Source organism: Glycine max, chromosome 14 (assembly GCF_000004515.6).
Source record: "Glycine max cultivar Williams 82 chromosome 14, Glycine_max_v4.0, whole genome shotgun sequence".
In the NCBI taxonomy this organism is placed as follows: Eukaryota; Viridiplantae; Streptophyta; class Magnoliopsida; order Fabales; family Fabaceae; genus Glycine; species Glycine max.
Window position 1 is genome coordinate 10198839 of NC_038250.2, and position 26221 is coordinate 10225059.

Sequence of the window (26221 nt, forward strand, 5' to 3'; positions counted from 1 at the left end):
ATTGGATGTGGCAATTGTACGTCGAAGGAAAAGTTCTGGACGCTGCTGATGAGAAATTAAACAAGGAGTTTGAGGTGGATGAAATGACAAGCTTAATTATTGTAGGGTTGTGGTGTACTAACCCAAAGAACAAGGAAAGGCCCACGGCTGTACAAGTAACAAAAGTTCTTCGGCTTAAAGCGGCATTCCCGATGCTTCCACTTGAAAGTGTAATCGAGTCCTCCTCTTTCTCTAAATACGTATACGCATGCATAATCCACTTATGATTCCTTGCACTCAGTACCCTTCACTGTCCAACACTATGCATAATCCACTTATAATTTGCCAAGTCATGCTTTGAATTTATCTATTTCGGGCACTATGAAGTTGTGCAATTTATGTAGAATTTCAGTTTATTTTATGATTTTGATGACTTTTGTGACAAAATGTTTGGTGACTTGATAGATATATAATAGTTGGAAAGATAATTTCCTTAAGAATAAATAATAATGTTTGTTTCACATTATTATGTTTTTACACTAATTGTGAACTTTGGAATACCAAAGGAGAGAAATTATGAAATGGAATATATTCATTGTCAAAAGAACCTCTTACAATGCATAAAAGTAATTAATATATATAGTAAACTAGCTAACTAACAAACTCTTAACTTGGCTAAACTAATTCAGTTACAACTATGATTAACTAAGACTAACTAGAGTTACTATTTACATCATGTAATAGCCCCCCACAAGTTGGACTATGAATGTCTAATAGACCAAGCTTGGAAATCAATGAATTGAAGGAGGGAGCAGGCAATGGCTTGGTAAGTACATCTGCCAATTGTGCAGCAGAAGAAACTGGCAGGAGATGAATGAGGCCAGTTTGTATTTTCTCACGAATGACATGACAGTCAATTTCAATATGTTTTGTCCTCTCATGGAAGATGGGGTTGTGAGCAAGATAGATAGCACTTTTATTATCACAGTAGACTGAGATAGGTTGATCAAGAGAGATGTGAAGATCCTTGAACAAATACTGCAGCCATTGTAATTCACAAGTTAAGCTAGCCAAAGCTCTATATTTTGCTTCTGAACTTGACCTGGATACTGTGGACTGCTTTTTGGATTTCCAAGACAACATAGATGTGCCAAGAAAGACACAGTAACCAGTCACTGATCTGCGAGTAGCAGGGCAACTTGCCCAATCTGAGTCAGCAAAACCAGAGAGTTTGAGTGTGGAGGAGGAAGAATAGAACAATCCCTTGGCAGGAGCACTTTTGAGATATTTGAGGACTCTAATTGCTGCTGAGTGATGAACTTGTAATGGCTGAGAGATGAATTGACTAAGTTGCTGAACAATGAAAGCAATGTCAGGCCTGGTTGTAGTTAAATATAAAAGTCTGCCAACAAGTCTCCTATAGGTTGTTTCATCTTCATAAGGGGGTGAGTCACTGTCATGAAGCTTCAAGGAGCAATCAAAGGGAGTTGTACTAGGCTTAGTAGCCAATAAACCACTGTCCTCAAGCAATTCCAATGCATACTTCCTTTGATTGAGAAAGATGCCTTGAGTAGATCTTGCAATTTCCAATCCAAGAAAGTATTTAAGCTTGCCAAGGTCCTTGATTTTGAATGTGGAGTCAAGGAATTGTTTGAGAGATTGTATTTCCTGCAAATCATCACCTGTCAAGACAATATCGTCAACATAGACTAGAAGAGCAGTGAAATGAGAATTATGTAGTTTTGTGAACAAAGAATGGTCAGCAGATGAAGGTGAGTATCCAAGGGAGATAAGAGCAGTGGATAACTTGGAGAACCACTGTCTGCTAGCCTGTTTCAGTCCATATAAGGACTTATGTAATTTGCAGACTTTATTAGAAGAAGAACCAGGCAGTAAGAACCCAGGAGGCAGATCCATATATACTTCCTCATGCAGATCACCATGAAGGAAAGCATTGTTGACGTCAAGTTGTTCTAAGTGCCAGTCCTTAATAGCAGCCACAGATAGAAGGGTGCGAATTGTGGTAAGCTTAGCAACTGGTGAAAAAGTGTCAAAATAATCCACACCCTCTAGTTGAGTGTATCCCTTTGCCACCAAACGGGCCTTGTATCGTTCAATGGATCCATCAGCATGATGCTTGATCTTGTAAACCCATTTGCAACCAATTGGTTGCTTACCTTCAGGCAGATCAACAATAGACCAAGTGTTTGAGGATGCAAGAGCATCTAACTCAGATTTCATAGCAAGATTCCAGCAATCAAACTTACAAGCTTGTTTATAAGTTTTGGGTTCTGTAAGGGAACTAATGGACAGACAAAAACGTTTGTGACATAGACTACATTTGTCATATAACAGTACAGAAGAAAGAGGGTAAGGAGATTTACTTGGATTAGATGCTGGCAGCATTGAGGATAGCAAATTGCAGTGGTAATCAGAGAGATAAGCAGGAGGTTTTGTTAGTCTATGTGATTTTCTGGTTGGTGCAGGAGGGGAGGTAGGTTCATTTGGTGGAGGTAAGGATAGTGGAATATCTAGGAGAATGTCAGATGTGTCTAAGTTAGTAATATCAGGGTTGACACTGACAGAATTATTGGCAGGTGGAGGTGAGGCAAAAGGAAAGACAGTTTCATGGAAGATTACATTCCTTGAAACATAGAACTCATGGGTGATAGGATCATAAAGAAGGTAGCCTTTGGTGCCTTCCCTATATCCAAGAAATATGGATTTTCTTGCCCTTGGTGCAAATTTGGTTCTATTGTTATGTAAGGTCGAGGAGTATGCAAGACATCCAAAAACTCTTAAATGATGAAGGCTGGGAGGAGTAGAATGAAGCATTTGATAAGGGGTGAGGTTGTTCAAAAGAGGGGTGGGAAGTCTGTTGATAATGTGGATAGCTTGTTGTATGGAGAGGTGCCAAAGGTTATGAGGGAGATGAGAGTGAAAAGAAAGAGCACGTGCTACATTCAAAATGTGTTGATGCTTTCTTTCCACGATGCCATTTTGTTGAGGTGTTTCAACACATGACCTATGATGGATGATACCTTTAGAAAGGTAAAAACTAGTCATGAGAAACTCAGGCCCATTATCACTACGAATACATTTGAGTTTCTTATTGAATTGAGTTTCTATGAAGAAAATGAAATTAACTAAGTGAGTTCTGGTTTCACTTTTATTTCTCATGAAAATTGTCCAAGTAAACCTGCTGTAATCATCTACAAGTGTTAGAAAATACTTATGGCCAGATATGGAAGAGGTGGAAAGAGGTCCCCATATATCAGTATGAATTAAATCAAAAATGGCAACAGATTTAGTAGTACTATGAGCAAAAGATAAATTTCTTTGTTTAGCCAAATGGCAAGTATTACAAGGTTTATGGTTGTCATTGAAAGTGACAAAGGGAAAGTAAGATGAAATACATTTGTGTATATGAGAACTTAAATGTCCTAGTCTAAAATGCCAAATGGTGGCAAGATCATGAGAGAAGGAGGTGTTGGCAGAACCAGGTGTGGGAGAGAAAACCAGAGGTGAGGTGGTGTCAAGCACATACAATTTGCCAATCCTCCTAGCTGTAAATCCAGTCATCTTGGGATGAAGTAGCTGCACAATTTTACAACAATTAGGGTAGAGTTTCACATCATATAAGGTGGAATCAAATAGAGTAGTAACAGAGATAATATTGACATGAAACGAAGGAAAGTAGTAAACATTATGAAGAACAAGGGAGTTATATAACAAAACTGAACCAGCTATTGTGGTAGTGACAGTGTCACCATTAGGCATGGTCATAGTTTTGGGTGCAATGTGATATGTGGAAGAAAAACTGTCAAAGATATGAGTAATGTGATCAGTGGCACCGGTGTCAACAATCCACCAGTGACTGGTATTATTTGAGAGATTCTTACCAGATGAAGGAGAGGGAGAGGTATGAGAGACAGAATTTGTAGCAAAAACAGAATTAACTGAAGAAGGTGAAGTAGATTGCAAGTTGGATTGTTGGAGTAGCTGTAAAATCTGAGTATATTGCTCTTGAATCGTGGACAAAGAAGCACTTGATCCATTTGTTGATGTGGAAGCAGATGATGATGAGGAAATGTGAGCAGAACCAGCATCTTGAACAGAGTTCACCACAGAGGCATTTCTAGAGGAATTGGACTTACGAAGTTGAAAACCAGGAGGATACCCGTGCTTGATGAAGCAAGTCTCAACAGTATGATTGGTGCGATTACAGTGAGTGCGTAGCCGGTTACCACGACCACCGGAGGAATATCCACGACCACGACCACGATCGGAATTATTAGAAGGACGAGAAGGCATTTGGGAGAAGTGATTCACCAACGATTGATTCTCAATTGAAGAATCAGTGGTTGAAGGAAGATTGAACTGGCGTTCTTGTTGAAGAATCAAATTGAACGCATTGTCTAGGGTTGGAAGTGGAGACATCAGCATAATCTGCAAGCGAACATGAGAATATTGATCACCAAGACCTTTCAAGAACTTGATTACCTTATCTTGCTCCTTGAATTTGCGTAAATCTGTAGCAGCACCACAAGAACACGGTATAGCACAAGTACAATCACGAATTGGACGAAAATACTCAATTTCTTCCCAAAGTGTCATCAATTTGGTGAAATACGAAGAGATGTCAAGAGTTCCTTGTTGAAGACGAGCTACGCCTTCTTGAATATCAGCAACGCGAAAAATATCACCCTGAGAGAACCGATTCTCCAAACTTTTCCATACAAGAGAAGCGCAATCACACCAAAGGAGAGATTTCGCGATTTCTTCAGAGATTGAACGTTGAAGCCATGAGGGAACGAGGTTATTACAACGAAGCCAGGGTTCATAGAGAGGATCAGAGATAGGGGGAGGGGAAAGAGTGCCATCAACAAATTTGACCTTGTTCTTAGAGATAAGAGCCACCTTCATCGATCTGCACCAGATCTGGTAGTTTTTGTTATCAAGCACAGGTTGAACGAGAATAAGAGAAGGATTCTCATTCGGATGCATGTAGTATGGATTAGAGGGATTGGTAGCAAAATCAGAGTAAGAAATCACCATTGTTGAGGTGATTCAGCAAGAAAGAATTGTAGAATGCGAACAAGATGAAGGCGCGAAAAAAAATTGCAAAAACGGTTTCAAACTGATACCATGTGAACTTTGGAATACCAAAGGAGAGAAATTATGAAATGGAATATATTCATTGTCAAAAGAACCTCTTACAATGCATAAGAGTAATTAATATATATAGTAAACTAGCTAACTAACAAACTCTTAACTTGGCTAAACTAATTCAGTTACAACTATGATTAACTAAGACTAACTAGAGTTACTATTTACATCATGTAATACTAATCTCACACTTTACCTTGATAAACTCGATTAAAATTGATTTCTTCTTTTTCCCATACCACAGAAGGTAAAGTCTTAGAGTTTAGATTCGGAGTGTAATTTGTTTGCATAATTAAGAATTAAGAATAATGAGTGTTTTGATTTTGAATGTGTTCCTGTACGGGGGTTACGTATCAAACTCTTCCCACAACAATGAGGATCAAAGATTATATATATATGTGTGTGTGTATGCATTCTTATTTTTAGTTTTTTAACTTTTTTTCTTATTTTTAGTTTTTTATTTTTTTTGTCATCACTTTTAGTTGTTTGAAAGAATTAAAAATAAGGATAAAAAAACTTAAGAAACTAAAAATAAAATTAAGAAAAAAGTTTTAGAGACTAAAAATAAAAATAAAAAATTCTGGAACCAAAATTAAATTTATTAACATACACACTCTTACTATTTAGTATGAGTATATTAATAAGTTACACCTATATTTTAAGATACTCTCTAATTATATATTTTGTTGGTACACTCATCCTAAAAAAATATATAAAGATGTGTATATTAACAAAACTCGTTATTTATATATTGATATACAATAATTTTTCTTAAAAAAATAGACAATTAATAATCTTATTTGATATTGTAGTCACCCTTTATATCATATAAGAATCAAAACTTACATTAAAAATATATTAATATTCAGTCATATAAAAGTATATTTATAGCATATGAAATAAATCACACAAGCATAAAACTCATCCAAAACATGCTGCATAGTCTAATATGGGCAATCTGATTCCTTTTATATGATATAAATGAAATAAGATCGATGCCCCATTGGTAACCTGAAAAGGACAATTAATGAGGCAAGTCAAGTACATTGAAAATATACTATATAATAATATTCATTCACGCGTACGTTAGCATATATTTACATGAAAACATGACATATAAATTACAGACACATAGAACACGATATTCCAAAATTATATCTTCATAAAATAGATAGCTGATCTGATAATGATATATATTGTAAAGCGTTGCTGCCAGTGATGGGTGGCGATAGAAAGAAATCAGATTGGCCATTGTGGGAGGATGAGGACAGTCTCAAGCACGCATGTCAGTAAAAAGATTTGGCAATGGAGCTCCTTGCTTAAGAACATTAATAACCTGTTCTGCCTTTGGCCTTTTCTTGTGGTCATGGAGGGTACACCATAGTCCCACAGTGAGCAAGCATGTCATTTCATTCACATCATAATCATCGTTCAATCCCTTATCGGCAGCACTCAAAACATTTCCAACCTCATATTGTTTCCACACCCAATTCGTCAAAGGCACATGATTATTCTCCCTATCCTGATAAGTCCTCATTCCACATGCTATTTCCAAAGCCAAAACTCCAAAACCGTACATGTCAGATTCCTTGCTAGCCCTTCCTTCCTTTACATACTCGGGAGCCAGGTACCCATATGTCCCCACCAGCTTTGTCTTTTGAGTCCTTAATCTTGGATCCACCAATTTCGCCATCCCAAAGTCACTAACCTTAGTATTGAAATCAGTGTCCAATAGAACATTACCTGACTTAATATCTCTATGAAGAACACACTGCACCGCGTCTTCATGAAGATATTGAAGTGCTCTCACCACACCTAATGCTATCTTGTATCTCACACCCCATGTCAAAGTTCTTCTGCTTCCAAATAGATGAGTGTCAAGGCTTCCATTAAGCATGTATTCAAAAACAAGTAATAACTCCCCTTGCTCGTGGCACCACCCCATGAACTGCACAAGGTTTCTATGCATAAGACGACTTATAATCTTCACCTCGTTTGTGAATATTTTCTCAGAATCTTCAACATCAGAAAAAATCCTTTTCACTGCAACCACGCGCCCTAAATCACTCAGAAACCCTCTGTAAACTTGTCCATAGCCTCCTTCTCCGAGCCTTCTATCATCTGCAAACTCGTTGGTGGCTGCAACTAATTCCTTATAAGCAAACCTTCTAGGCATATGATCCAAATTACCAAAACCATCCTTAGTTCTTCTCTTCTTGATAATGAACCAAGAAACACTAAGAACCAAGACCACAAAAATAATAGAACAAGTCACTGCAACAACTACTACTTTGACTTGAAACTTACATTTGGTTATGTCACTTTCTTTGTTTACCTCTCGATGAGTGGAATCCTCTGGATGAGTGGAATTTAGTTCTAGACTTGAACTGAATTCCCAGGAATGAATAACATTTTTCTCTTTGTACGACCCGGTTGAACCCGAAAACCCAACAGCGACCCACTCTGGTAGAGTTTCCGCTAGGTCAATCTGGTGTGAAAGAGAAGTGTTAGGCGTAAAACCAGAACTAGTTCCCTCAAAGAACCACGAGACAGAAAGGAGTTTGGCAGAAGCATTGTAAGTTATCAAGGCATGCCCCTTGTTCCCTATGTTGCTCTCAATATCAAAATTCTTATAGTCAAGGGTGTTGAAATATAAACTTGATTTGGGCCTAAATTAATTATTTGGTTCCTTGGACTTAGTTATTTTGGGCTTAAGTAATTATGGGTCATGTTTCTAGAGAATTCTTGTAGTGTTTGAAGTGTCTAGATATTTCTTATGGTTGTAATATTCTATAGAATACTCTTTGGATCTCTAGAGTTGAGAACTCTCTAGAATTAGTGTGTCTAGAGTTCTCCTTAGAGTAGTATAAATAGAGATGTAATCCTACACATTTGTATCAAGCAAAAACATAAAGTTCTCTCCTCCATAAAGAATTATCCTTCCTATCAAGTTTCTATTCAAAGTCTCCAATATTCCTAAACACTTTTCCTAAACATAAAAAGCCTTATTTCCAACAAAGTGGTATCAGAGCTTCAAGATCCTCAAAAGATAGCGAATGGAGGTTTTCCTTTCCAAATGCCGATGCTCACAAAGAACAACTATGATAATTGGAGTATCAAGATGAAGGCGCTACTAGGAGCTCAAGATGTGTGGGATATCGTAGAGAATGGCTTCGAGGAGCAAGATGAAGCCTCGCTAAGCCAAGGTGTAAAGGAGACGTTGAAGGAGTCAAGAAAGAGAGACAAGAAAGCTCTCTTTCTCATTTATCAATTTGTGGATGAAGATATATTTGAGAAGATATCCAACGCAACGACGGCCAAAGAAGCATGGGATAAGCTTCAAACTTGCAACAAAGGAGTTGAGCAGGTAAAAAAGATTCGTCTTCAAACTCTTAGAGGTGACTTTGAGCGTTTGTTTATGGAGGAGTCCGAGTCAATTTCTGATTATTTTTCTCGAGTATTGGCCGTAGTCAATCAACTTAAAAGAAATGGTGAAGATGTTGATGAGGTGAAGGTCATGGAAAAAATACTTCGAACTTTATATCCAAGTTTTGACTTCATTGTTACCAACATTGAAGAAAACAAGGATTTAAAGACCATGACTATTGAGTAACTCATGGGTTCCTTACAAGCATACGAAGAAAAACAAAAGAGAAAAATTAAACAAAAGGAGGCTACGGAGCAACTACTAAAACTCAACATAAAGGAAGCAAACTATGCAAATTACAAGAGCCAAAGAGGACGAGGTCGTGGCCAAAATCGTGGACGTGGACGAGGACATGGAGGAGAAGGAAGAGGTGGTTACAACAACCACTCCAAAAAATTCAACAATGGAGAAAGAAGTTGGAATCCACAAGTAACAAGAGGTCGTGGAAGAGGAAATTCATGGTCGAGGTATGACAAATCACAAATCAAGTGCTTCAATTGCAACAAGATTGGTCACTACGCATCCGAGTGTAGATTCTCGAAGAAGGTTGAAGAGAAAGCTAACTTTGTAGAAGAAAAAGGAGGAGAAGAAGAAACTTTGCTACTCGCGTGCCAAAACAAATTTGAAGAGAAAAGAAACAAGTGGTACCTCGACACCGGCGCAAGAAACCACATGTGCGGCGATCAAAGCATGTTCGTGGAGATCAATGAAGCGGCAACTGGCGATGTCTCATTTGGAGACGACTCAAAGATACCAGTCAAATGCAAAGGTAAAATTCTCATACGTTTGAAGAATGGGAGTCATCAATTCATATCCAATGTCTACTATGTGCCTAACATGAAGAATAATATTTTGAGCTTGGGACAATTATTAGAGAAAGGCTATGACATCCATTTGAAAGAACATAGTCTTTTCTTAAGAGATTGTAGACATAACTTGATTGCTAAGGTGCCTATGTCAAAGAATAGAATGTTCCTCTTGAACATTCAAAATGATGTGGCAAAGTGTCTCAAGGCTTGCTATACCGACTCTTCGTGGCTATGGCATCTACGATTCGGGCACCTCAACTTTGACGGTCTAGAACGTTTAGCGAAGAAGGAGATGGTGAGAGGCTTGCCTAGCATCAATCACCCAGACCAACTTTGCGAAGGATGTCTAATTGGGAAGCAATTTCGTAAAAGTTTTCCAAAGGAATCAACAACAAGAGCAACAAAGCCGCTAGAGCTCATACACACCGATGTCTGTGGACCAATCAAACCCAATTCATTTGGTAAGAATAAGTACTTTCTCCTCTTTATTGATGATTATTCCAGAAAAACCTGGGTTTATTTCTTGAAGGAGAAATCAGAAGTGTTTGAAAACTTTAAGAAGTTCAAAGCCCTCGTGGAGAAAGAAAGTGGTCTTTCCATCAAGGCCATGAGATCTGATCGAGGAGGAGAGTTCACTTCAAATAAGTTCAACAAATATTGTGAAGACCATGGAATCCGTCGTCCACTGACAGTGCCAAGATCGCCACAACAAAATGGAGTAGCAGAGAGAAAGAACCGGACCATACTTAACATGGTGCGAAGCATGCTCAAAAGCAAGAAGATGCCGAAGGAGTTTTGGGCTGAAGCAGTGGCATGTGCAGTTTACCTAACAAACTGTTCCCCAACAAGAAGCGTGCATGAGAAGACACCACAAGAAGCATAGAGTGGAAGGAAGCCCGGGATCTCTCACCTCAAAGTGTTTGGAAGCATTGCCTATACCCATGTTCCAGATGAAAAGAGGACAAAGCTCGATGATAAAAGTGAGAAGTACGTGTTTGTGGGTTACGACTCAAGATCCAAGGGGTACAAGCTCTATAATCCAAATAGTAGAAAGATCGTCATAAGTCGCGACGTGGAGTTCGACGAAGAAGATTGTTGGGATTGGAGTGTTCAAGAAGATAAGTATGATTTTCTTCCTTATTTTGAAGAAGATGATGAAATTGAACAACCAATCATAAAGGAACATATTACACCACCTGCCTCACCGACACCAAGGCGGGATGAAAAACAAGTTCAAGTGAGAGGACACCGCGACTAAGGAGCATTGAAGAGATTTATGAGGTAACCAAAAACCTAAATGACATTAACCTCTTTTGTCTTTTTGGTGATTGTGAGCCTCTAAGCTATCAAGAAGCAGCGGAAAACATAAAGTGGAAAGACGCCATGGACGAAGAAATCAAGTCAATCACAAAGAATGATACGTGGGAACTTACTACACTTCCATGAGGACACAAAGCAATCGGAGTAAGATGGGTGTACAAGGCAAAGAAGAATGCTAAAGGAGATGTGGAGAGATACAAAGCAAGATTGGTGGTTAAAGGCTATAGTCAAAGACAAGGAATAGACTATGATGAGGTATTTGCTCCTGTTGCTCGTCTTGAAACTATTAGACTGATCATTTCTTTGGCAGCCCAAAATAAATGGAAGATCTATCAAATGGATGTGAAGTCAGCCTTCTTGAATGGTTTTCTCGAAGAAGAAGTCTATATTGAGCAACCACTGGGCTATGAAGTAAAAGGGCAAGAAGAAAAAGTCTTGAAGTTGAAGAAGGCGTTGTACGGTCTCAAGCAAGCACCGAGAGCTTGGAATGTTCGAATCAACAAGTACTTTCAAGACAAGAACTTCATCAAGTGTCCATATGAGCATGCACTCTATATCAAAGCGCAAAGTGGAGATATTTTGATTGTGTGTTTGTATGTAGATGACTTGATCTTTACAGGAACAATCCAAGCATGTTCGAAGAGTTCAAGAAAGATATGTCAAATGAATTTGAGATGACGGATATGGGGCTCATGGCATATTATCTCGGCATCGAAGTAAAACAAGAATACAAAGGAATTTTCATCACCCAAGAAGGCTATGCCAAAGAAGTCCTTAAGAAGTTCAAGATGGATGACGCCAATCCATTTGGCACCCCGATGGAATGTGGCAGCAAGTTAAGCAAGCATGAAAAAGGAGAGAATGTGGATCCAACTCTTTACAAAAGTTTGGTTGGAAGTTTACGTTACTTGACATGTACAAGGCCGGATATTCTCTATGTTGTAGGAGTAGTAAGTCGCTACATGGAAGCTCCAACCACAACTCACTTCAAGGCGGCAAAGAGAATCCTTCGATACATCAAAGGTACAACAAACTTTGGCTTGCACTATTACTCTTCTGACAATTATAACATTGTTGGCTATAGTGATAGCGATTGGAGTGGAGACTTGGATGATAGAAAGAGCACTACTGGTTTTGTGTTCTTTATGGGAGATATTGCTTTCACATGGATGTCAAAGAAGCAACCAATAGTCACACTATCAACTTGTGAAGCCGAGTATGTCGCTGCCACATCATGCATTTGTCATGCAATTTGGCTAAGGAACTTGTTGAAAGAGTTAAAAATGCCACAAGAAGAACCTATGGAAATATGTGTTGACAATAAATCAGCACTCGCTTTGGGAAAGAATCCAGTCTTTCATGAAAGAAGTAAGCACATCGACACCAGTTACCACTTTATAAGAGAATGCATTGAGAAGAAGGAGGTAAAGTTGAAGTATGTGATGTCTCAAGATCAAGCTGCCGACATTTTCACAAAGCCACTCAAGTTGGAAACTTTCGTGAAGCTAAGGAGTATGCTTGGAGTCACAAATCAAGTTTAAGGGGGGATGTTGAAATATAAACTTGATTTGGGCCTAAATTAATTATTTGGTTCCTTGGACTTAGTTATTTTGGGCTTAAGTAATTATGGGTCATGTTTCTAGACAATTCTTGTAGTGTTTGAAGTGTCTAGATATTTCTTATGGTTGTAATATTCTCTAGAATACTCTTTGGATCTCTAGAGTTGAGAACTCTCTAGAATTAGTGTGTCTAGAGTTCTCCTTAGAGTAGTATAAATAGAGATGTAATCCTACACATTTGTATCAAGCAAAAACATAAAGTTCTCTCCTCGATAAAGAATTCTCCTTCCTATCAAGTTTCTATTCAAAGTCTCCAATATTCCTAAACACTTTTTCTAAACATAAAAAGCCTTATTTCCAACAAAGGGATGCAATAGAGTTATTGTTGATCCCAACATGTTGCCCTGATGGGTCAAACTCGTTTACAAAAGTGTCAAATTCAACAGCAATGAAGCTATTTTGGGGTTTGTTGTCATCGTATAACCCCAGACGTAAACCACCTGAATTGGGCGGATCTTGGTACGCAAAGGTAAGTGGTGCCACATAGAAGGCAAAGCCGTCAGCGTACATGGTTTTATTGGGCGCATCGATGGTGAATGAAAAACGAGTAGAAAAATCTGTGACATCGCCGCTAGAAGAGTTTTTCAGGCGCAGTGGTTGGACATAGGTGACTCGTCCATCTTCACCATTGATGAGTGGGTTGAGCACCACGGTTCCATTCTCAGTCTTGGCAACGCCTGCGTATTCAACGAGGCTTGCGCTTTCGGTGTCGCTAAAGTTAGTTATGTTGAAGGAGAGTGGTTGCACTAGTGGAAACTTAAGGATGGGCAAAAGAAGAGAAGTTTTGAAGTAATGGAAATGTTCCGAAGTAGCCATCATGGTTTTTAGTTTTCACGACTGCGTATAGGATTGAGAAAGCCGAATCGGAGTTGTTCTTATATGAAGGAAGACATGGAACAAGGTGATTTTTTTAAAACCATGTTACAGGTGTTACATTTGACACAAGCGTAAATTACATAATAAGATGAATTAGTCCCCTAACCAGACGTTTTAAAAATGGTCAAGACTTGGAATGGGTCATATATATGAATTTAATTTTAAAACTGAGACCTTCATGTGTCAAAAGAAAAGAAAAAAACTGACACCTTCCTTCAAAAAAATTCGAGAGCCATGATTTTTCTCGTATTAACTATTCAACAAAAGATTGGAAAGTTTATCTATTAACCAATTATATTCACAAAACCTACCTACTATTCAGTTCTGTATAAATGGCATTATTTCTTTTCACCTATTATTATGCAGAACTGTCCATGTACTGATTACCTTAATTTCTTGCTTTTGTTTTTTGTGAATATTGCCTTCCTTGCTACTACGAAATATTACCTTTTGAATTATTTTTAAACATCCCTTTAACTATACACTTCCCTAATTATATTGATTCTTTTCCAACACATGGTATGAAAGAAATATTATTCTCAGTGTTGATAACTAGCAGGACCGGCCCAGAGTAAGAGAGTTATATGTAGACCTAACATTTTAACTTTACATATATGAGATTTTTTTTGTTTTAAAAAGTTTATAAATTTATTGTATATAATAATGTGGTTTATGTTTTTTGTTTAAGGATAATTTTTATACAGCCAAATTTATTTGATCAAGCACGGTATGGGAGACTAGTTTTTTTGCTAGATTCAATTTTCATTGGTTATTTTATTGCAATATGATTTGATGGTAATAAATATATCTCGAAAAATTTTCTTCAAGGAATAGTTTGGTTAAATATTATTTGATAAACATTTGAAGAGCAATTTAACAAAAATAATGTTGTGTTATTTTGCTCTCTATTGGTCAAATAGTTTGTTCTATATTTCAAGTTATTTTTTACCTTGCTCTATATTGTGTATTTCAGGTTAATTTTTTCAACTTTTAATTAATTTATCAGTTGTGCTTACTAAATATAGCCTAAAAATAACTAAAAGAAGTCAATGTTATTATCTGTACTAAAAATATAAGTTCTAGATCATGGAAAGTATCTTGCTTACATTAATTCCTCTTTGTTGAACAGTTCGTAACCTTAAAAATAACCTATTAAACAAACATTGTTGAATAACCTATTAAACAGACGTTGTCGGGGTCCAATTACAAGTATTTGGAAAGGGAGCTTATTTTGTGTCATCTTTTCCGCGTTGGGAGAGCCTTTTACGGAAAACCTCTGCACCTGTGGGACTCATCTTCTGTTGTTCTAACCAACTTCACCACGCGCTTCACTTTCACTATTGACAGAGCCACAACCGACAACGTCGGTGACGATTTTGCCTTCTACATAGCCCCTCATGGCTACCATATTCCTCCAAATGCAGCAGATGGCAATTTTGGCCTTTTCAATGCCACCTCCAATCCCTTCATTCCCCATTACCATGTGCTAGCGATTGAGTTTGACACATTTAATGGCACAATTGACCCTCCCATGCAGCACGTTGGCATAGACAATAACTCTCTTAAATCCCTAATTACTGCCGAGTTTGACCTCGACAAAAACCTCAGAAACGAGTGTAACGTTTTGGTAACCTACACTGTTTCCAATAGGACACTCTTTGTGTCTTGGTCCTTCAACGGAACCGCAACTCCAAAGTCGAAGAATTCTTCACTTTCTTACCAGATTGACCTCATGGACATTCTACCCGAGTGGGTGGATGTTGGGTTCTCTGCTTCAACTAGCCAATATACTGAACGAAACATTATTCATTCTTGGGAGTTCAGTTCAACGTTGAATTCTTCTTCCACTGCTTCAAAGAATAATTCCTCGGATAATGATGTGGCCAAGAAGCACGGTAAAGGGTTGAGCATGGTTGCTTTGGTTGTTGTGGCGACATGTCCAACGGTTTTGGTGACCGCAGCCGTTGTAGCTAGGGTAATAATCATGAAGAAGAGAAGGGGTGGAGGTGATAGTGATCATAATGAACGTGGACCCACCTTTGCTATGTTTGATTTGGATAGGGCAACTATTCCTAGAAGATTTGAGTACAAAGAATTAGTTGTTGCTACGAAAGGGTTCGCGGAGGAAGCAAAGCTTGGACGAGGTGGCTCGGGACAAGTTTACAAAGGGGTTCTGAGTTATTTAGGAAGGGTTGTGGCTGTGAAAAGAATTTTCACAAAATTTTGAAAATTCAGAGAGAGTTTTCATCAATGAGGTTAGGATCATAAGCCGTCTTACACAACTTGGTGCAGTTCGTAGGGTGGTGCTACGAGAAAGGAGAGTTTCTGTTGGTTTTTGAGTACATGCCTAATGGAAGCCTCGACACCCATCTCTTTGGGGAGAAAAAAACTTTGGCCTGGGATGTCAGGTAACTTAGCTTTTATGTTCTTGTATGTATTTTATTATTTATGATCCCTCAGGGGTTTTTCACTTGTGTTTGTGTTTCATAACACTCTACCAGTAAATGCAAATACAAAGACAATTTTAACTTATGCATAACTTAACTTGACCTTATGCAAGAAGATTATTTTATATATATATTTAAGTGCTTATAAGGAGGCTTATCCAAATAGGGTAACCATTATTTTCTTAGTTTTTTTTTTTTTTTTGCTTTGTATATACAGTTCTGTCTCTTGTGATGGAATTAGCTTATGCTAGTGAAATTAAACATTATTATTCACAATTATTCTTAATTCTCTTTTATATTCTCAATTCTCTTCACAGGTACAAGGTAGCATATGGGGTAGCTTTGGCCCTTCGTTATCTTCATGAGGATGCAGAGCAGAGTGTTCTTCATAGGGATATTAAGTCAGCTAATGTGCTGTTGGACACAGATTTTAGCACCAAGCTTGGTGATTTTGGGATGGCAAAGTTGGTGGATCCAAGGTTGAGGACTCAGAGGACAGGGTTGGTGGGGACTTACGGGTACCTTGCCCCAGAATATATCTGTTGAAATTGCTACAAATTTCTAGAATATTCTTACATATAATATGTATGAATATGGTAGAACAATCTATAACTATAATGTATATGAATATGGTAGAACAATCTAGAACTATAATGTGTATGAATATGGTACAACAATCTAGAACTATAAGTGTATGTATAAGATAGAAGAATCTAGAACTATCATGATACTAATCTATCATGAAAACTCTAGAAAGACCTAAAGTAATGTAGAAATATTCATCACCATTGAGAGGTTGGTGACTTGAGCCTATAAATAGGCAATTGGTATGTTGTAATTGATCAATCCAAGAAATCAATGACATAGCCTTCTTTCTAAAACAATTCTCTAAAACTATCAACTATCAACTATCATCTAATCAACTACCAACAGTGACATCAGAGCTACGTTCGGTCATACATTGGGCGTAGTTATCTTACCTACCTACCATTCCAAAATCCTCCCAACTACTTCAAAAATTTCCTTTGTACTATTAACCCACTCTAATAATATTTTTTCTAAGCTATGGATAACACTACTCAATCGTCAACTATTTCTGTCCCTATCTTCAATGGTGAAAATTATGATTTCTGGCGCATTAAAATGGAAACATATTTTTCATCTCAAGATTTATGGGACATAGTAGAAGAAGGCTTCACCATTCCCGCGGATACTTCAGCTCTTAATGCATCTCAAGAAAAAGAGTTGAAGAAAAATAAACAGAAAAATTCAAAGGCGTTGTTCACCTTGCAACAAGCGGTGACAGATCCAATTTTCCCAAGAATTATGGGAGCTAAGACTGTCAAAGAAGCGTTGAACACATTGCAGGAGGAGTTTCAAGGAAGTGTTAAGGTACGTGCCGTTAAACTTCAATCTCTAAGAAGAGATTTTGAACTATTGAAGATGAAGGAGTCTGAGATAGTTAAAGATTACTATTCTAAAGTTAAAGAAATAGTTAATCAAATGAGAGCTTTTAGGGAAGATATTCTTGACAAGAAAATTGTTGAGAAAATTCTAATTACTATGCCCCAAAAGTTTGACCCAATCGTGACAACGATTGAGGAAACCAAAGATCTGTCCACTCTATCAGAGACAGAACTTGTGGGCTCTCTTGAAGCATATGAGCAAAGATTGTATAGGCATAAAGAAGATACAATTGAAAATGCCTTCCAGTCAAAGTTTAAATTTCAGCCCCAAAACAAAGAAAATAGAGGAAAGAAAAATTATGGAGAAACTTCCAGAAGAAGAGAAGGTTCTAGGAATTTCCTTCAGAACAAAACAAATAAAAATCCTCCATGCAATATATGCAAAAGGCAAGGTCACGTAGAGAAAAATTGTTGGTTCCATAATATGCCACAATGCAACCATTGCAAGAAGTTCGGGCACGTAGAGAAAAATTGTCGCAACAAAAATAGGCATCAAGCCAATATTGCAGAGGAGCATGATCAAGAACAATGTACGTTCTACGCCACTCAAGACTCAATAAAAGAAAAGGGAGGAAGTTGGTACTTGGATAGTGGATGTAGAAATCACATGGCCAAGGATGAGACTATTTTCAAAAGTATTGATGAGTCTGTCAAAGTCAAAGTTCGACTGGGAAATGGAAGTTTGGTTGAATCAAAAGGCAAAGGCACTGTCATGGTGGAGACAGATAAAGGTACGCGACTCATCCATGATGTCTTACTAGTTCCCAGCCTAAAAGAAAATCTTCTAAGCATTGGCCAAATGATGGAGAGAGGCTACACACTTCACTTTGAAGGAGGTGTATGCAAAATCTTAGACAACAAAAATAAAAGGTCTGAGATAGCCCAAGTAAAGATGAATAAGAGCAATAGAAGCTTTCCTCTAAATTTAAAATATGCAACAAACATTTCCATGAAGGTACAAGTTGATGATTCATGGCTATGGCATCAAAGATTTGGCCACTTCAACTCACATGCCTTGAAGTTGTTACATGAGAAGAACATGATGAGAGATCTTCCAAGCATAAAGGAGAACAATGAAATGTGTGAAGGATGTCTTCTTGGTAAGCAACATCAATTTCCTTTCTCAACAAGTGGAGCATGGAGAGCGAAAGATCTATTGGAGCTGATACATACGGACGTTTGTGGACCAATGAGGACGCCATCACATGGGAACAACAGGTACTTCATACTCTTCATTGATGACTTCTCTAGAATGACATGGGTATATTTTCTAAAAGAAAAATCAGAAGTCTTTGGAGTATTCAAAAAGTTCAAGGCCCTTGCTGAAAATCAAAGTGGAAAACGGATAAAAGTACTAAGAAGTGATCGCGACAAAGAGTACACCTCTCGCGAGTTTGAAAGATTTTGTGAGGATGAAGGCATTGAGAGACAACTTACAGTCGCATATTCTCCTCAACAAAATGGAGTGTCCGAGAGAAAGAACCGCACAATTATGGAGATGGCTAGATCGATGCTCAAGGAAAAGGGACTACCTAACACATTCTGGGCTGAAGCAGTCTACACTGCTGTTTACATACTCAACAGATGTCCAACTAAGTCTATAAAAGACAAGACTCCAATTGAAGCTTGGAACGGGAAGAAGCCATCAGCAAAGCACCTAAAGGTCTTTGGATCTATATGCTACATTCATATTCCAGACGTGAAGAGGCACAAGCTTGAAGACAAGACTATACGAGGTATCTTCCTTGGGTATAGCAATATCTCTAAGGGCTACCGTGTCTACAACTTGCAAACTAAGAAACTCGTCATCAGTCGAGATGTTGAAGTTGATGAATATGCTTCATGGAATTGGGATGAAGAAAAAGTGGAGAAGAACGTTCTTATACCTGCTAAACTACCTCAAGAAGAAGATGAGGAAGAAGACCCAGGTGAACCACCTTCACTTCCATCACAACAACAAGATCAAGAACTATCATCACCAGAGTCTACTCAAAGACGAGTAAGATCTTTGGTGGACATATATGAAACCTGTAACTTGGCCATACTTGAACCTGGAAGCATTGAAGAAGCGTCAAAGCAGGAAGTATGGGTCAAGGCAATGGAAGAAGAGATACAGATGATCGAGAAAAACAACACATGGGAGTTAGTAAATCGTCCCCATGGAAAAGATATCATTGGGGTTAAGTGGGTCTATAAGACAAAGCTCAACCCTGATGGCACCATACAGAAACACAAGGCGAGGCTAGTAGCTAAGGGTTACTCACAGCAACCCGGAATTGACTACAATGAGACATTTGCACCAGTAGCTCATCTTGATACCATAAGAGCTCTAATAGCTCTTGCGTCACAAAAAGGATGGAGTATCCATCAGCTAGATGTCAAATCCGCCTTCCTTAACGACGTACTTGAAGAAGAGATCTATGTGGAGCAGCCACAAGGATTCGTGTCTGAAGGCAAAGAAAACAAAGTGTTAAGACTAAGAAAAGCACTCTACGGTTTGAAGCAAGCACCTCGAGCATGGTATAGCAGAATCGATCAGTATTTCATGGATCGAAGATTCAGGATGAGCAAGAGTGAGCCTACACTTTACATCAAGTCTCAAGCTACACGGCCTGACATAATGTATGCTACAAGTCTTCTATCAAGATTCATGCAAAGCCCAAGTCAAATACACTTTGGAGCAGGAAAAATAATTTTGAGGTATCTACAAGGAACAAAAGAGTTCGGTATATGGTATACTACCGAAACCAACTCAGAATTACTTGGCTACACCGACAATGATTGGGCAGGTTCAACAGATGACATGAAGAGTACCTCTGGCTATGCTTTCTCACTAGGATCGGGAATGTTCTCTTGGGCGTCGAAGAAGCAAGCTACAGTAGCACAATCAACAGCAGAAGCAGAGTATGTGGCAGCTGCTGAAGCAACGAGTCAAGCTATATGGCTTCGTAGGATACTTGAAGACATGGGAGAAAAACAAGATGAGCCTACTAAAATCAATTGCGACAACAAATTAGCAATTGCAATGACGAAGAATCCAGTTCATCACAGCAGAACAAAACACATAGCAATCAAGTATCACTTTATCAGAGAAGCTGAAGCAACTAAAGAGATCAAACTCGACTACTGCAGAATAGAAGATCAAATTGCAGACATATTCACGAAGGCTTTGCCGAGACCAAGATTTGAAGAATTACGAGCTATGCTCGGAGTCACAGAAATTTGCATCAAGGAGGAGTGTTGAAATTGCTACAAATTTCTAGAATATTCTTAAATATAATATGTATGAATATGGTAGAACAATCTAGAACTATAGTGTATATGAATATGGTAGAACAATCTAGAACTATAATGTGTATGAATATGGTACAACAATCTAGAACTATAAGTGTATGTATAAGATAGAAGAATCTAGAACTATCATGATACTAATCTATCATGAAAACTCTAGAAAGACCTAAAGTAATGTAGAAACATTCATCACCATTGAGAGGTTAGTGACTTGAGCCTATAAATAGGCAATTGGTATGTTGTAATTGATCAATCCAAGAAATCAATGACATAGCCTTCTTTCTAAAACAATTCTCTAAAACTATCAACTATCAACTATCATCTAATAAACTACCAACAATATCAACGATGGTAGGGCTAGCAAGGAATCAGACATTTATAGTTTCGGGGTTGTGGCTCTTGAAATTGCATGTGGAAGGAGGACTTACCAAGATGGGGAATATCATGTGCCTCTTGTGAGCTGGGTGTGGCAACTATATGTGGAAGGGAATGTTTTGGATGTTGTTGATGAGAGATTGAATAAGGAGTTTGATGTGGATGAAATGACAAGCTTGATTGTTGTGGGGTTGTGGTGTACTAACCCAAATGACAAGGAAAGGCCCAAGGCTGCACAAGTAATAAAAGTTCTTCAGCTTGAAGCGTCGTTGCCTGTGCTTCCACTTGATATGCATGATGGTCCTCCTTCTTCTCTAGATACCCATGCGCAATCCACTTACAATTCCTCTCAATTAGTACCTTTCACTAATAGCTTTGTCACTGTTGGACGCTAATTTTTTAACGAAGGCTTTGAGTCAATCTATTTTGGGCAACAAGGCTTATTATGTTTTGTGTTTCTTATGTAGATTTTATTTAATTTTATGATTTTCATTACTTTCGTGATCAAATATTTAATAGTTTGTTATATATACATAAATTTCCAAAAAATATGATATCTTTGCATATGTAATGTGTACATATCTTGTCACGCGTAACGAGAAGCCTTCTTCCATCGTTGAACTGAGTATGGTAATAAAACACTTCATAATTTTTGTATGGCAAAAGTAGTAATATTATCAACATGCACGTATAATCGTATATAGAGTATAGACTTGACTATTCAACAAAAGATTGGAAAGTTTATCTATTAACCAATTATATTCACAAAACCTACCTATAATTCAATTCTGTATAAATGGTATTATTACAACATCTTTTCACCTATTATTATGCAGAACTTTCCATGTACTGATTACCGTAATTTCTTGCTTTTGTTTTTTGTGAATATTACCTTCCTTGCTACTATGAAATATTACCTTTTGAATTATTTTTAAACATCCCTTTAACTATGCACTTCCCTTTTCCATGGTATTAAAGAAATATTATTCTCAGTGACCGGCCCAGAGTAAGAAAGTTATATGTAGAGCTAACATTTTTTCTTTACATATGAGATCTTTTTATTTTAAAAAATTAATAGTAAATATTTTTTTATGGACCTAAAGCTTTATCTTTAGTTACTTTATCCTTAAGTTGGCTCTAATTACTAGCCAAAGATCGAGAGAAAGTGAAAGAGGGTGAGGATTATTGTGACACCCTCTACCCCTCACATATATATTAATAAAGGAATAAAAATTCAAATATTAATTAAAAGTATTTTTAAAACATTTTTAAATACAAGCTTTTAAAATGGGTAAAAGGCTCACATTCACTTTCTTCTACATCATATTCAAACTTGTCCAAATAAATAATAAAGTCATCTCGACTCAAAGAAAGTCATATAAGTCTCATACAATTAATATAGAACCTATATCCTAATGTCACATCCTATCAGAGCGTGGTGTTCCCGTGTCCTCTAGCATGATGTTCTTCATAATCATCCACCTATTCATCTGCTCCCCCGAACACAAAGTTCAAGATCATCACAGGATCCAAACACAAACAGCAAACCGGGAGTGAGTTATCACATTGCTAACTACTAGAGAGAAACAACACAACATATAGTAGCCAAATAAAATTTACTTAGCATATCTCACATTATTTCATCACTTTGTCATTCATCAATCACATTTTTCATCCATCAATCACACCTTTCAATCATCAATCATTATACACAGGAATCACACACTCCGATTAAGACATAATAACACATCAATTTCATAATAAACAATTAGCAAGCGTATGCGACAGTTATGCTAAGACTCAAGCCTATATGCAATGTGGTACCATGTCAGTGAAAAACCACCCTAGGGCGCTTAGGAGTACATAACAAGACACACCACACAATGGGTTTGTCAGGTCACTCTCACTAAGTAAGATCATAGGGAGACCAATCAGGGTCACGATATTTTGCGAGAATGCTCCAACCATATGGGATCAACATAGGCTTAACGGAGCACTCAAACCCGGTGACCCCCAAGGCCTACACTCCGAAGAGTCCGTCAGGGCCTCTCCCTCCTGATTCAGGTCCAACCCCTAAAATTATTTTAGCACACAGACTCTATCTATGAACTGTACAAAACACACGACTCCTCAATTGTTCTCAAAATAATTTTAACTCGTCGCCCTTTAAGGGTCTTATCATTAACTCGTCGTCCTTAAAGGGACTTAACATTAGCTCGTCGCCCAAAAAGGGACTTAGCATCAACTCGTCACCCTAAAAGGGACTTAACATCAACTCGTCGCCCTAAAAGGGACTTATGATCGTGTGATTGTACAATTCATAGTTCACAACTCGATGCACATATATATCTCAATCATATACATACTCAATTTATCACATACACTTAATCCCAATCACAATGGTATAATCTCAATTTAACATGTTATCACACCTCATGAATCATGTACACTTTACCTATGAACTATGCAATACACACATCTACTCAATTGTTTTCAAAATCATTTTAACTCGTCGGATTCCCACAATGAATCCCATCACAATACTCGTCGCCCTTAAAGGTCTTACAATTGTGTGATTGCACAGTTCATAGTTCACAACTCAATACACACATCTCATCTCAATACAGATGTATTTCATCATTTCATAACCTCAACATAACAATTTATACAAAAGATTTCATCACAACATGGGGTGTAGAATCCCTGAAATAGTTTCTCACAATTATATCACAATCAATTAATCAAATTCATGGGTTAAACACAAAGACATCAAGAGCACTCAAGTTTATCAATCAATTCTCATCAGGACATCAATTGGTACATAGAACACAATAATATTATATTTATAATCATAAAGAGAAAATTATAATTCAATAAACATCCCAAAATAAACCCAAATTTAGTTCTCTAAGGATCCCTACACATGTTCATTCTAATCCTCAATTGCGATAAACTCATCCCTTACCTCTAAGCGGGCTCACGTGTCTTCAGCCAGCGATAGCAACATCTCTAGTGGTTCCCGGAAATTTTTTCAATTATTCATCCGACTGCTCCGATAGAATTCCCAAACGTCAGAGAGACGGAGAAGAGATTGAAACCTCCACTTGTACTGTCTTCATGTGATTCATTTTTCTCCCTCCCCGAATATTATCTCACAAATCCCAACGGTGGAAGCGTGAGGAATTGAATTTCGAACAACATATCCAAATTTCACAATAATCCAACGGTTAACGAAACCGGGATCGTAGTTTAACCAAGACAGCTCTGGGTTTCTGCGGGAAAGAAAAAGGCTACAATGCGAAGGGTGTTTCTCTCAGTTCAGACATCATATCGAAATTCCCAACGGTTACAATGCTTGGAATTGTGTTGCAAACATGATACTCAAATTTCACGATGATCCAACGGTGAACGGGTTCGAGATCGTCGTTTTTCTGAGACTGGTTTGGTGGGCTGCGGGAAAAAGAAAGGGTTTTGAGAGGAGAAGGGAAAAAACGAAAATGAGGCCACAAGGAGGCAGCTGACTTAACATAACTATTTATACCTAGGGTACTCAGCCTATTATTTGCTCTATATTTATTTATTTATTTATTTTTTTACTAAAAATCTTTTTAAATTTATTTACGAAAAATTGGGATGTTACAATTATCAGAAAGGAATTACATTGAGAAAGTCCTAAAAATATTTGGCATGTAGGATTGCAAACATGGAAATACCTTTATTTCTAAAGACAGAAAATTTTGCCTAAGTCAATGTCTTAAGAATCACTTTGAAATTAAAGAAATGCAAAAGATTTTCTATGCATCAGTTGTTGGTAGTCTTATGTATGCCCAAGTTTGTATCATCCAGATATTGCATACATTGTAGTATGTTAGGCAGATATTTGAGTAATCCCAGAGTAGATCATTGGGTATCAGCCAAACAGGCTATGTGCTATCTGAAAAGAACAAAAGATTACATGCTCACCTATTATAGATCAGATTAGTTGGAAATCGCAGAATATTCTAATTTTGATTATACTGGATATCAACATAGTAAAATATCTAATTCAGGCTACATTTTCATATTGGCAGGAGGATCCGTTTCATGAAAAAGTGTCAAACAAACACTTGTGGCTACTTCGATCATGGAGGCAGAATTTATAGCATGTTTTAAGGCATCCAATCATGGAATATGGTTACAAAATTTTGTCATAGAGCTACGCATATTGGGAAACATGGAAAGACCACTAAATTTATATTATGACAATAAATAAGCAATTCTATATTCCAATAACAACAAGAGTTCATCTAAGTCAAAACGCATTAACATCAAGTTCCTAGTTGTGAAAGAAAGAGTGTAGAGTAGACAAATATCCAAAGAACACATAGGGACAAACTGCATGATAGCATATCCACTTACCAAAGGATTACCACCTAAGGTCTTTCATGAGCACATTGCTCATATGGGGTTGTCATGATTGAGGATGTTTCAGTATAGTGGGAGTTTTATTTTGTTTTGTTTAATGTAAAATACTTATGCTTTATGATATTTATCTTATCAAAAATAGAGTTATTCAGTTTCCAGTTATTATGCTTCACTTTGTTAGATTAAACCATCACAGTGATCTCACTAAAGTAATTAAAGTAGGAGTGTTGGAAATAGACATGTTAGATCACATTACATGTAATTTTCACGCTACAGAAATTTGGTCCCATTTTCTTTCGATAAAGAAGTATGAGTGTTGATACTTTTTTCTTATCTACCATAAAGTTGGAATGCTACCGTTATAGTTGTGAGTAGCTCTTCGGGAAGCAATAAGTTGAAGTTGAATGATGTTCGTATTCTAGTTTTCATTAAAGAGATCTGACAGAGAGAGTCGGGTGAATCCTCAACCTCTTGCATACAGAGTCAAAAAGGAAGAAATTCAACCAAAGGATACGGACATGGCAAATCAAAAGACAGAAGATCCAAATTCAGGAATCAACGAAATTCCCACAAGGCCTCAACTCGAAGACTATCGAGTGTTGGAATTACGAAAAGACTGTGCATTACAAAAATCAATGCAAGATTACATCAAAGAATTAAGAGGCGAAGGCAAAGGCAAATGTTGCCTTCACCTTAGGAGGACACGGTGCATTAATATGTTCTTTAGAGAGCAGGGAAGAGTCTTGGGTGTTAGATTCTAGAGCATCATTTCATGCTACTTTGTAGAGAGAAGTTTTTGAGAATTATGTAGAGAGAATTTTTTGACAATTATGTCCCAGTAATCTTGGAAAAGTTTACCTTGGTAATGAACAATCTTGTGATATTGTTGGCAAAGGTATGGTGAAGATTAAGTTGGACAAGTCTGTTTGGGAACTAAATAATGTTAGACATATTCTAGACTTGAGAAAGAACTTAATCTTAAATAGGCCAGTTAACTAGTGACGGTTACACAACTCTCTTCCATGGTGATAGTTGGAAG

At 37.5% G+C, this 26221-nt stretch overlaps 1 protein-coding gene and 1 pseudogene across 1 annotated transcript; one reads left to right on the forward strand and one right to left on the reverse strand.

Moving 5' to 3' along the window:
* Window positions 1-6362: 6362 nt before the first annotated feature.
* LOC102663450 (L-type lectin-domain containing receptor kinase IX.1) lies at window positions 6363-13139 on the reverse strand. The gene is made up of 3 exons (XM_014766688.2): window positions 12626-13139; window positions 10968-10975; window positions 6363-7777 (listed from the first exon to the last, which is right to left on the reverse strand). The coding sequence occupies exons 1-3, from the start codon at window positions 13137-13139 to the stop codon at window positions 6422-6424; spliced, it is 1878 nt and encodes a 625-aa protein (XP_014622174.2). The 3' UTR covers window positions 6363-6421.
* Window positions 13140-13241: 102 nt separating this feature from the next.
* LOC100804578 (L-type lectin-domain containing receptor kinase IX.1-like) lies at window positions 13242-21173 on the forward strand (annotated as a pseudogene).
* The last annotated feature ends 5048 nt before the right edge of the window (window positions 21174-26221 follow it).